The following is an 11739-nucleotide window of genomic DNA, read 5'->3' as shown; positions in this document are numbered from 1 at the left end:
GAAACTTCTGCTTGTGCCTGATCACTGAACCCTACTGTATGTCCATTGAACATACAACATCAAACTTAACCTGAGAGGTTTTGTCAATATATTGTTGGAAAAAAGGCCTTGCATTTTTTATTAACTTATACATTGTTCTGTGTCTTATATCGTTCTGGAGCATGGAGTCAGAAACAAAACATAATTTGGAATAAACCAAGTTTATTATGCATTAGGTTAAGCAGCAGACATTGACAGAACTACTCAGATACTACGATACCTCTATATATAACAGAAGTATGTTGAAACAAAGCTTCTTGTGTAAGACTAGTACACCTTACATGCCTTTTTCTTGAGAATCTTTTTGATCCAGGGAAGGAATTTTGATATCTCTGTATAGACATTGGGTAGATCTGGGTAGTCACAGTTGTCACTGTTGTTGAAAGATACAATGCCGACTGCCTTCCCATTGCACACCAGAGGGCCACCAGAATCACCCTATGAGAGAAAAAAACACATCTTAATTTGTTCATTCATACCAGTTGACATTTTATATTTGTAGAGAAAGGAATACAACACACCTGACAAAATCCTTTTTTTGTCTTATATCCACCTGCACAGATAACATTGGCTAGAAGGCGTTTCCATGCCCTCTGACAGACTTTCAGGTCGATGGTAGACACATCCACGACTCGCAGGTCATCAACAGTCGTACCGCCAGTTTTAATTAATCCCCATCCGGCTACAATGCACTTTGTGTTGGCTTTGATGATTTTATCCTGACTTGGAAGTTTAATTGTTTTCATTGTTTTGCTTAGTTTAGCTTTCCTAGACAGCTAGAAACACACAGAATCAAAAAGTAAAAATTAAAGACTAGTAGGGCTTAATATCACGACAAACTTCCTCTATCCATCTGTTAAACAGACCTCAAGTCAGCACATCTTTAGGTTCAAAGTCAAACAATGGCTGCAAGATAGAGCTGCAGAATGATTTATTTGAATGTTGCTGTTAGCTTTTTGTACAGCATTATAATATAGTGTGTATTAGAACTACCAACTTGCAAAAAAAAATTAAAATAAAATATATATATATAGTACATACTATATATATATATATATATATATATATATATATATACTGTATGTGTGTGTGTGTGCATGTATATATATACAGTATATATATAATTATTTTTTTCTTTTTCTTTTTTTTATTGTAGTAATGTTAATGTATGCTGCTACTGATTTACCACCATGTTTTTTTTTTACAATTGCATTAGAAGTAAGTCTCTGATTTTAATGCGTCATGCTTGACAATGTTTTTCTATACATTAAATTTTTACAATTGTTGAACTAAATGAAAGGAAAAATTAAACTTAACTAAACACAAGGGATTTCCAGAGGACTGTAAAATGCCACAAAGTCACTCATGACTATTAGATTAGGTTGAATAAATATCTGCTTACTTTGAGGAGCATGATGTCATTCCCGTATTGGACACCATCATAGGAGGGGTGTTTGCATTTCACTACATCGTATCTCATTGTTTTCTTGTTGACTCTCTTGAGGTTGTGGGTACCAAGAACAACACTCATTTTGCCATATTCCCTGAATAAATGATCAGTGAGAGGTTGTCAGTAGTTTTTCTCTTGTAATGTGAACCAATTATTCATCACTTTTGATCATATTTGCTGTATGTAACATAAAGTTGTGTTTACTCTTTAAATTTGTGATTTGATTTACAATCAAAGTAATCAAAGATTGCTTGTAGAGGAAAAGTAACTCACTCCGGGTCGCAGTGGGCAGCAGTGACTACAAACTCTTTGCTGACAAGGAATCCTCCACAAACATGGTTTCCATCAATCTGCACTGATGCCATGTAGAGTGTAACGAAGGCACACTTCGTTACTAATCCTTTGCACTATTTGCACATTTGTATTGTACACTTTGATTTATTAAATGGTTTGCACAGCATAGTTTGCACAGTAATATTTGCACAGCATTAATAATTGCAAACAGAGTCATGATTTAAAGTATTTTATTGAATATATATATATATTTTACTAAACATTTTAAGTTTGTTTGTGTGAGTTATTTTATCTTGTCCTGCTGGAGCAGTTACTCAGCATGGTCAAGGATTGAAGCTCCACCTGAAGGAAACAAACAAATGTTCAGTACTCAACCTGACATGAAATGGGTTTTCATTGTTTAGTTGAATATCATGATTTGGTATGGGCAAGTGCAATATTTCTAAGTGCAATACCTTAAGTGCAATATATATTTCTAAGTGCAATACTACAGTGGTGCAATGTAAGGGTTTTAATTGTTGGTTCATGCAATCACTTACCTGTGCTGTCTTGTCTGTGTTCCAGGGTGTTCGGGCAAAAGAGTTCCCCGGGGTGTCCGAGCACCTATATATAGTTCCGGGAGGGACCATGTGATGGGATAGCAGGGGGGGTGTTGTGTGTTGTGTGGGTGTTTGAACTCAAATGTATATTGTTTATATGTTGCAGTATTTATTGTTTGAGAGCAACATCAATTTGACTGTATGTATCGGATAGATATGTAGACTGGTAGGTTAAAGGGGGCAGTGTATTGTATTGTTGAATGTTATGCAAGTGACCCCTATAGTTGGTAGCATCCAGGTTAATTACCTGAGGCAGAGTATAAAGGGCTGCCAGTGTTCATCTGCCTCAGCTATTGGTAGGACCCTGGAGAGCTGCTCATAGCCATGCTCTCATTTTTTGCAACTTAGTGTCATTTTTGTCTTGTTATGTCATTTTTGTGGGTGAATAAACACCTTTGGTTGCACCGTACCACCGCCTCTTTTGCTGTGAATCCAGCCGCTAATCGGGTCAAGCCTAACATAGAGGAATGTCTTCTTCTGGGCCTTTTTCCCATTTATGATTTCACTCCCAAATGCTGAAAAGAATGAAAAGATAGATAAATGAAAGAAAGGAAGATAAATCACAAATAGTTAATGTAAGCCAAACAAATAAATACTAATCAGTTTTTCCTCCTGAGAGAGTCTTACCTTTTTGTCCCAGACATGTCAGAACATGAAAAAGCAGAAATTTGTGCAAACCACGCATCATGCAGGCAGGACACTCAACCTGGTCTCATGGTGGTCTCAAATAGATCCTTATATACAGCAGAGTCTGCCTTGTCGTTCCCATCTAGATTATATTATATCTGAACTCTTACAGCCACATCCTGTCTGTACCTGTGCAATTGTCTTTTAGTGAGGTCAGTGGTTTTAGTGAGGTCTCACATACTATATCCAATGAAACTGTAACTAAAACAATTGCTTGTGTTTCTGGTGGCTCAGCAGGCTGAAGCACATATCATGAAGTCAGTATGTCATGGGTTCAACTCAGAGTTCTGTCACATCTGTCAGACTCTCTTCCACCATTCATTTAATTTGCCATCCATTGTATAATACCTAATAAATATAAATAATACACAAATAAAAGCTAAAATCTTGAAGTGTTACAATAAAAAAAACTATACCACTTTTAATAAGCACTAGTTGTGGTGAGGATCTATGCGATTATTAATCTTTGTGTTATCATCTTTTGACAGTTGTGTTCACCGCACACTCAAACATTTCCTTTCCCCCCTGACCAAATAGAGGAAACACAGAAGCTGGAAACCACAGTTACCATCTTCAGACTTGAGCATTGATGTTCTCACATTCATGAAACCACTTAATGCTCTACAGACCAAATGTTTCAATCTAAATTACCTTCATCATATAAATGACTGCTAGATGACCACAGCAATATTATTACTCAGTCTGTTAATGTTTTAATTGACCAGAATTAAACATGCCTTTAGTCAATTTAGAGTGATGATAATTAATCTTATGTATCAACTGGAAAATATGCTTTCATATGATGCAAACAAATATCCACCTGCACATAAACACATATACATGTATGCAGGCACATGCATACACAAAATCAGGCATGCAAAATCATTGGAGTTTTCTTTCCATGTCCGTTAGATGTTGGGTTTACTGTATTTGGATGCATAATTGCATGGTCTCTCCCTACCAGCCTTCCTTTCTGTTCATTTCCTTGCCTGCAGGTAGTGTTGTCTAGTGCTCTCACACATGTACACATGTGCACTCACATATATGAGGCACAGGCACACATCTGCCAATCATGCTCTCTCTCTCTCTCTCTCTCTCTCTCTCTCTCTCTCTCACATACACACACACAAGCGCACACTCACACACACACACACACATACACACACTCTGACCCTGTTTGGGATGTACTTTTTCTGTTTTGTGTGTTTTCTGAATTCACAATTGAAAGCATTTCAAAAAAAAATGTGACTTGTAAGAAGTATCTCAGATAAGGACACATTCTTCAGTGTGTCTGCAGTACTATACAAGTCTGACTACATCACATCTTTATTGTTTTGTCTTTACCAATCCAGTCAGATACCAACGTAGTATTGGATATAGATGCAATACCTCTTGCTGTTATTATCTGGTCAGTACCTCATTATACCCAGCAGAGAGGGCCAGAGTCAGACATGTTTGAAATAAGAATTTTATAGTCGTTCTGCCTTTTGACCATGAGAGGGCGCAGCATCTCCATCAGTGCAAGTCCACCGAAGTCACAAATTGAGCTTTTAATTAACCTGCCTATCAGTGTGGCTGTCTTCCATTTATTAAAAAAAAAATCTCCTTCATCAGACAAATGTTGACCTGTAATTGGGCAAATCAGTTTTTATTTTCATGCCCATGGCAGCCACATTTTCTTTCAATTTAATAATGTTGCAGTGTTGTGGTGGTAGCTGACTAGCAAGAAGAGTGAAACAATGTACTTTAGCTTAATGCTCACTGCCTGTGGCTTTAGGATTTTAAGGCTGTGCATGGCCTGGACCCTAGTTATCATAATGAACTTTTGTTCCTGTATGAACCTGTGTGCAGTCTGAGATCCTCAGGCAGGAACCTTCTGACTGTTCCTGTGTTCAGGTCAAGGACTAGAGGTGACCGGGCTTTTTCCATCAGGGCTCTGTGGCTTTGGAACGGCTTGCCTGCTCAGGCTGGCAGAGTCAGTATCATCTTTTAAATCACTCTGCAAAAACTTATTTTTATCTAAGGCCTATTTATCATATTTAGCTCTTATTAGTTTGTTTTTTTCTGTCATTTTATTTTATTTGCCTTGTCTGCTATTTATTCAAATGTGGTTGGAACATTTAATTTTATTTGGTTTTATTTATCTATTTATTTTTAATACTGGTTTGCCTCATTGTCCTGTTTTATTGATCTATATCATTTGTCAATGTTTTGTTTGTCTTGATTGTGAAGCACTGAAAAAAGGATGTGGTGTTGTTTCACATCACTTACTGCAGCCTGTGGTCACCTGCACCATGACCACAACTGATGTCCTCATCTCTGGGTGATGAAGGAATCATAATGTTTTTTAATCACTCATTAGCAAAACATATTATTCTTTGATAAAAAAAAAAAAAAAAAAGAATACTGCAATTTTTACATTCTGTTTCATGCACCGTAAAAGATGTCAGACAAACCACAATAGTGAATGTGCTTTTATTAAGCATGGAACAAAGACTGTTTTAGTATTTTTTTATTTTTTTTTGTGCTAGGATACAGACAGAATAATCTAAGGTTCATCAGCATAAACAGCAGGGAAGAAGCACCTTTTAATTTCAAATGTTGATACACTATTGAATGTGTGTGGGGCTCTGTACGGCCTTTTGGGTTCAGGTTGTGAGGCCAGTGTCTCTGTATCTCCAGCAGTGGGGGTGGAGAGTTAGAAAGGAGTGGTTAAGACTCTTCCCTTTAGAGCCAACACACAAGACCCTGCTGGTCTGCTGGGTCGAGTCCTGCCAGAACCTCCTGTTTCCTCTACTCTGTATGAGGGGCTTCATTAGAAAATGATATGTATCCATCCTAGAAACAATTGCAACCTGAAATTCAGTATTTCAAAAACACATGTGATTTAAAACAGAACTATTTTGTAAGCAAAATTCTAATGATGACTCATAAGTTTAGTATATAGTAACACATAATGTGGTTTACACCAGCAATAATTTTGTGTGAGAGGCATTCATTGTTTGTGAATGTTGGAAAAAGTTCCATGCATTTTTTATTAATTTATATATCATTATATCATTCTAATAATGAGCATGGAGTCAGAAACAAAACAGTATATGGAATAAACCAAGTTTATTATGCATTGGGTTAAGCAGCAGACACTGACAGAACTACTCAGATACTACGATACCTCTAAATATAGTAGAAGTATGTTGAAACAAAGCTTCTTGTGTGAGACTAGTACACCTTGAATGCCTTTTCTTTGAGAATCTTTTCGATCCAGGGAAGGAATTTTGATATCTCCACATAGCCGTTGGGTACAGTTGGGTAGTCACAGATTTCACGGTAGTTGAAAGATACAATGCCGACTGCCGTCCCATTGCACACCAGAGGGCCACCAGAATCACCCTATGAGAGAAAAAACATATCTCAATTTGTTCATTCATACCAGTTGACATTTCATATTTGTAGGGAAAAGGAATACAACACACCTGACAAAATCCTTTGTTTGTCTCATATCCACCTGCACAGATAATATTGGCTGGAAGGGTGAGCGGCCCTCCTGAAATCTGATTCCATTCCTCCTGACAGACGTCCAGGTCGATGGTAGACACATCCACGACTCTCAGGTTATTAACAGCCGTACCGCCAGTTTTAATGTATCCCCATCCAGCTACAATGCACTTTGTGTTGGCTTTGATGATTTCATCCTGACTTGGAAGTTGAATTGTTTTGATCGTTTCACTTAGTTTAGCTTTCCTAGACAGCTAGAAACACACAAAATTGTTTTTTTTTTGTTTTGTTTTTTTGTAGTAATGTTATGTATGTATGTTGCTATTCATTTACCACCATGTTTTTTACATTTAATTGCATTAGAAATAAGTCTCTGATTTTAATGCGTCATGCTTGACAATGTTTTGCTATACATTTTATTTTTTACAATTGTTGAACTAAATGAAACAAAACAAAAACTTAACTAAACACAAGGGATTTGCAGAGGACTGTAAAATGCCACAATGTCACTCATGACTATTAGATTAGGTTGAATAAATATCTGCTTACTTTGAGGAGCATGATGTCATTTCCGTATTCGGTGTCCTCATAGCATGGGTGTTTGTATTTCATTACATTGTATCTCATTGTTTTCTTATTCACTCTCTTGAGGTTGTGGGTGCCAAGAACAACACTCATTTTGGCATTTGTCCTGAATAAATGATCAGTGAGAAGTTGTCAATAGTTTTTCTCATGTAGTGCCACAAAAAAATGATTCATCACTTTTGAAAATATTAGGCATATATAACATAAAGTCATGTTCACTCTTTAAATTTCTGATTTGATTTACAATCAAAGTAATCAGAGATTGCTTGTAGAGGAAAAGTAACTCACTTCAAGTCGCAGTGGGCAGCAGTGACTACAAACTCTTCGCTGACAAGGAATCCTCCACATACATGTTTTCCATTATACTGCACTGATGCCATGTACAGCAATGACTTCTCCTGGGCCTTCTCCCCATTTATGATTTTACTCCCAAGTGCTGAAAAGAATGTAAAGATAGATAAATGAAAGAAAGAAATATAGATCACAAATAGTTAATGTAAGCCCAAAAGATAAATACTAATCAGTTTTCCCTCCTGAGAGAGTCTTACCTTTTTGTCCCAGACATGTCAGAACATGAAAAAGCAGAAATGTGTGCAAACCACGCATCATGCAGGCAGGACACTCAACCTGGTCTAATGATGATGTCAAATAGAGCAGAGTAGTCCTTGTATAGAGCAGAGTCTGCACAGCCTTGTGGTTCACATATAGATTTCCTTATATCTGACAGCCACATCCTGTTTGTACCAGTGCAACTCTACAGTTAATGTCTTTTAGTGAAGATAGTGAGGTCAGGAGAGATGTGTTCTCACATACTATTTTCAATGAAACTGATTAAATCAACTGCTTGTGTGTCTGGTAGCTCAGCAGGCTGAAGCACATGTAATGAGTATGTCATGGCTTCAACTCATAAAAAATGCAAAGGATAAAACAAGACAAGACACTCTGGTATCCTGCCACTGCCTTTCTACCTAATTATCGTTTATCACCCTCCTGGGCCCTATTCGTCTTTTTTAGAAGAATTTTACAATTTCCTCTCCGACCTTGTAACTTGTGCGGACAACATCTTAATTATCGGTGATTTCAATATTCATCTAAATAGTAAAACTGATCCACTTAGCAAAGCTTTTTCGTCCCTAATTGACACTTTTGGCTTTACTCAGTTGATTCACGAACAGACCCATTCCAGGGGTGGGTAGTAACGCATTAACGCACATGAGTAAAAAAGTAGTTTTTTTTAAGGAACGAATACTTCTAGTTCCTTTTTTTAAACTGTACTTCTACTCTTTACTCGGGTATATTTTTGAGCCAGTAATCTACTTTTTACTTCACTACATTTGCCATTTATACCTTTGTTACAACTAGTCTGCTCTAAATGCGGGGATTGAGTGTAGGGGGGGGAGAGCGCGAGGAGCACCTCTACTGCAGATGCCAAGTTGCCAGCTGCCTGGAAGAAAAATAAGCATCACCTGTCTTTTGACCACGATGCGATGATGACGGAGCAAAACCCAGAACAAGAGGCAGCTTCCAACAAATGGGTATCCCCAAATGAAAAATGTGAATGCAAAGAAGTTTTCATTCTCTAGTTGATTGACTGAGGTCTTGGTACAGGGAGTAATACTACAGAACAGAAAATCTGAGTTTTAATTCATTGTATTGTATTCGGTATCTACTGCATTTTGGGGCTGTAATAGGTTTGGTTACTTTGATAATGTCTGTAAATACTAGAGTTAAACAGACTTATATTCTGTTTTATAAAGGGCTAAGAAAGTTTTATCAACAAGTGCTGTTTTTTCATTATTTTGCACTGGCCCGCACACCCTAAAAATATTAAAATGGAAAGTAACTTGTACTTTGAGTAATTTATTAACCAGGTACTTTTTTACTTTTACTTGAGTGGGTTTCTCAAATGGTAATTTTCACTTTTACTTCAGTCATTTTTTATGGGAGTAATTGTACTTTTACTTGAGTATAGATTTTCAGTACTCTACCCACCACTGACCCATTCTAATGGCAATACTAAAGTTCTGGCATATCCACCGGCATTATCAGACCATTACCTCATTAAATTTAAAATTGAACTGCCCTGTCGGCATTCAAATCTAGTTGATGCCTACAGCACCCGCCGTACTGATACTTCCACAACTACTTCTACTTGACTCGCTTGACTTGAAGCTATAACGCAAATGGCGCTCATCCAAACTTGAGGTCTTTCAGCTAGCATGGAGTGCTAGCCGCAATTTGAGACTGTCTCCTTAGACACCATCTCTAAATTACTTTCCTCTAAATCCACAGCCAGCCTATCTGACCCTCTTCCCACTAAGTTGATTAGGCCCCTCCCTACTCAACATCATCAATACCTCTCTCTCCTCTGACGTTGTGCCCTTCTCCTTCAAATCAGCCATAATTAAACCTGCTCAATCTGCTCAAAGAAATCTAAAACTGAGACTGCTCTCACAAAGGTGGTAAATGACCTACTCCTTGCCTCAGACTCCAACTCTTCTTCTGTTATTATCTTACTTGATTTGAGAGCGGCATTCGATACAGTCGATCATAATATTCTCCTAAACCGCCTAGCGAACTATGTTGGCATCCGCAACTCTGCGCTTTCCTGGCTCAATTCCTACTTATCCAATAGAACGCGTTGTGTCTCACACAAAAATATTATATCTGAACACTCTAAAGTTAACTGTGGCGTACCGCAGGCATAGGTGTCATTTACACTGGGGACGCTGGGGACACACATGTCCCCACCACTTTTTGAAATGGCCGATTTTGTCCCCATCACTTTTTAAAAGCATAATTTGTTAAAAATGTTCTGAAAAATAGCTTGCACCAAGAAATGTTAACTAACAAATGAGAACGCTTTGAGAAAGGTTTATTTGCACAATAAGAAAACACACAGTTTGTTCTATATTTGTTCTATATTTCACATTATTTGCGCACAGCCAGTTCTCAAATGGACCTCCATGGCACCTGCTGTGGCTGTAATTGCAAAGTCTCTATTAAACATACCAGCATTTCATACCGCTCACATGGTGGACAGTTTACTTAGAGATGAAATTATTTGTTGAGGTGAACAGTTACAGGGAAGAGGAAGAGGGAGAGAGCCACTGGAGGAAAAAAGGAGACTGAAGAGCAGGAGAGGGCACAGGTGTCATTTACACTGGGGACGCTGGGGAGACTGATTCTAAAATGACCCAAAAATGTGCATGTGCCGATCAGTAACTTTAACAAATTCTTGACACAGTTTCTTCTTGTCCAAGTTTTCCGTTCTCTCTCTGTGAACATGACAAACAGCCACGCTGTTGAGTCGGGTTTGTGACATTGAAGAGCGAAGCCAGGTCTTCATGCACTGGTGCTTTCTACAGTAGATGTGATATTGGCATTGTTCGATTGACATGGTGTTGCAGCTGTGGATGTGATGCATATGGGTGACTGTACTTGTCGACGTTGTTGAGCGTTTTATGCTGAGTATTTTCGTATTGTCGACTCTGTAGTAGCCTAGGCTATGCCCTTTTGATGCGCCGTTATGCAATTTTTTTCTTGCCGTAATTATCTACTCTGACCTCATACCGATCCCCCCATTACATTGCCTAAAATCGCATATGTTGAAGACCGTCTAAAAAATGTTTTGTGTCCCCACCACTTTTCAACACAAAGTGACGCCCTTGACCGCAGGGCTCTGTGCTAGGACCTTTGCTTTTCCCCATTTACATGCTACCTCTTGGTGAAATTTTCCGCAGCTATGGTATTAAATTTCACTGTTATGCAGACGACACTCAAATTTACATACGCATTAGAGCTGACGACCGTTCATAACTTACAAACCTACAATTATGTGTAATCGCTGTCACAAAATGGATGTCACAAAACTTCTTGCGACTAAATGCCAACAAAACTGAGATGCTATAGTCATTGGCCCAAAAACCCAACTGCCTTCTGCTGCATACCTTACTTTCAATTTTGGGGATTGCTTAATTCTCCAGAGTTCCACAGTTAAAAGCCTTGGTGTTACTTTCAACTCAGCTCTCTCATTCGATGCTCACATTAAGGAAATCATTAAGATAGCATTTTTCCACCTTCGCAACATCTCGAAAATTCGTTCCCTGCTAAATATGGCGGATGCCATATCAAGGCTCAATTATTGTAATGTCGTATTCGTGCAAAATGCTGCCGCCAGAATACTACACAACTAGAAAATTTGACCACATTACTCCAATCCTGACCTCCCTTCACTGGCTCCCAATTCAAGCCAGATCTGACTTTAAGGTGCTTCTGTTAGCATAGAAATCGTCCCGTCATCATCCCTTGCATTCCCGCCCTCCGATCCCAGGACGCTGGTTACCTTACTATCCCTAGAATCAAGAAAAAATCAGCAGGCAGTAGAGTGTTCTCCTACTGAGCTCCCTATCTCTGGAGCCAGCTACCTCTTACAGTCAGCGAAGCTAATTCTGTCGAAATCTTCAAATCTAGATTCACAACCTTCATATTCTCGCAATCACACGACCTACCATAGCACCGTTGGCTTGGGATCGACACAGTCTATTCTTCTACCTTAGCTCAGACAGTATTTATATAGGAATTTGACAT

The 11739-nt window shown here is 38.3% G+C and overlaps 1 protein-coding gene across 1 annotated transcript; it reads right to left on the bottom strand.

The window, feature by feature from the left end:
* Window positions 1–248: 248 nt before the first annotated feature.
* LOC139924899 (transmembrane protease serine 9-like) lies at window positions 249–7802 on the bottom strand. The gene is made up of 10 exons (XM_078285657.1): window positions 7698–7802; window positions 7438–7585; window positions 7114–7255; window positions 6543–6818; window positions 6290–6459; window positions 4059–4080; window positions 1763–1896; window positions 1442–1583; window positions 561–815; window positions 249–477 (listed from the first exon to the last, which is right to left on the bottom strand). The coding sequence occupies exons 1-10, from the start codon at window positions 7756–7758 to the stop codon at window positions 307–309; spliced, it is 1521 nt and encodes a 506-aa protein (XP_078141783.1). The 5' UTR covers window positions 7759–7802; the 3' UTR covers window positions 249–306.
* Between the last annotated feature and the right edge of the window lie 3937 nt (window positions 7803–11739).

Source organism: Centroberyx gerrardi, chromosome 9 (assembly GCF_048128805.1).
Source record: "Centroberyx gerrardi isolate f3 chromosome 9, fCenGer3.hap1.cur.20231027, whole genome shotgun sequence".
Taxonomy (NCBI): domain Eukaryota; kingdom Metazoa; phylum Chordata; class Actinopteri; order Beryciformes; family Berycidae; genus Centroberyx; species Centroberyx gerrardi.
Note: the sequence above shows the minus strand (reverse complement) of the source record. Positions and strands in the feature narration are given on the sequence as shown.

Excerpts from the sequence above, each read along its gene's own strand:
- LOC139924899 (XM_078285657.1), bottom strand. The coding sequence starts at position 7,758 with ATGATGCGTGGTTTGCACACATTTCTGCTTTTTCATGTTCTGACATGT. Across the intron at positions 6,460-6,542 it reads CAAACAAAGGATTTTGTCAG|GGTGATTCTGGTGGCCCTCT; the intron begins GTGTGTTGTATT and ends TTTCTCTCATAG. Across the intron at positions 1,897-4,058 it reads CTAGACAACACTACCTGCAG|TGCAAAGGATTAGTAACGAA; the intron begins GCAAGGAAATGA and ends ATGTGCAAATAG.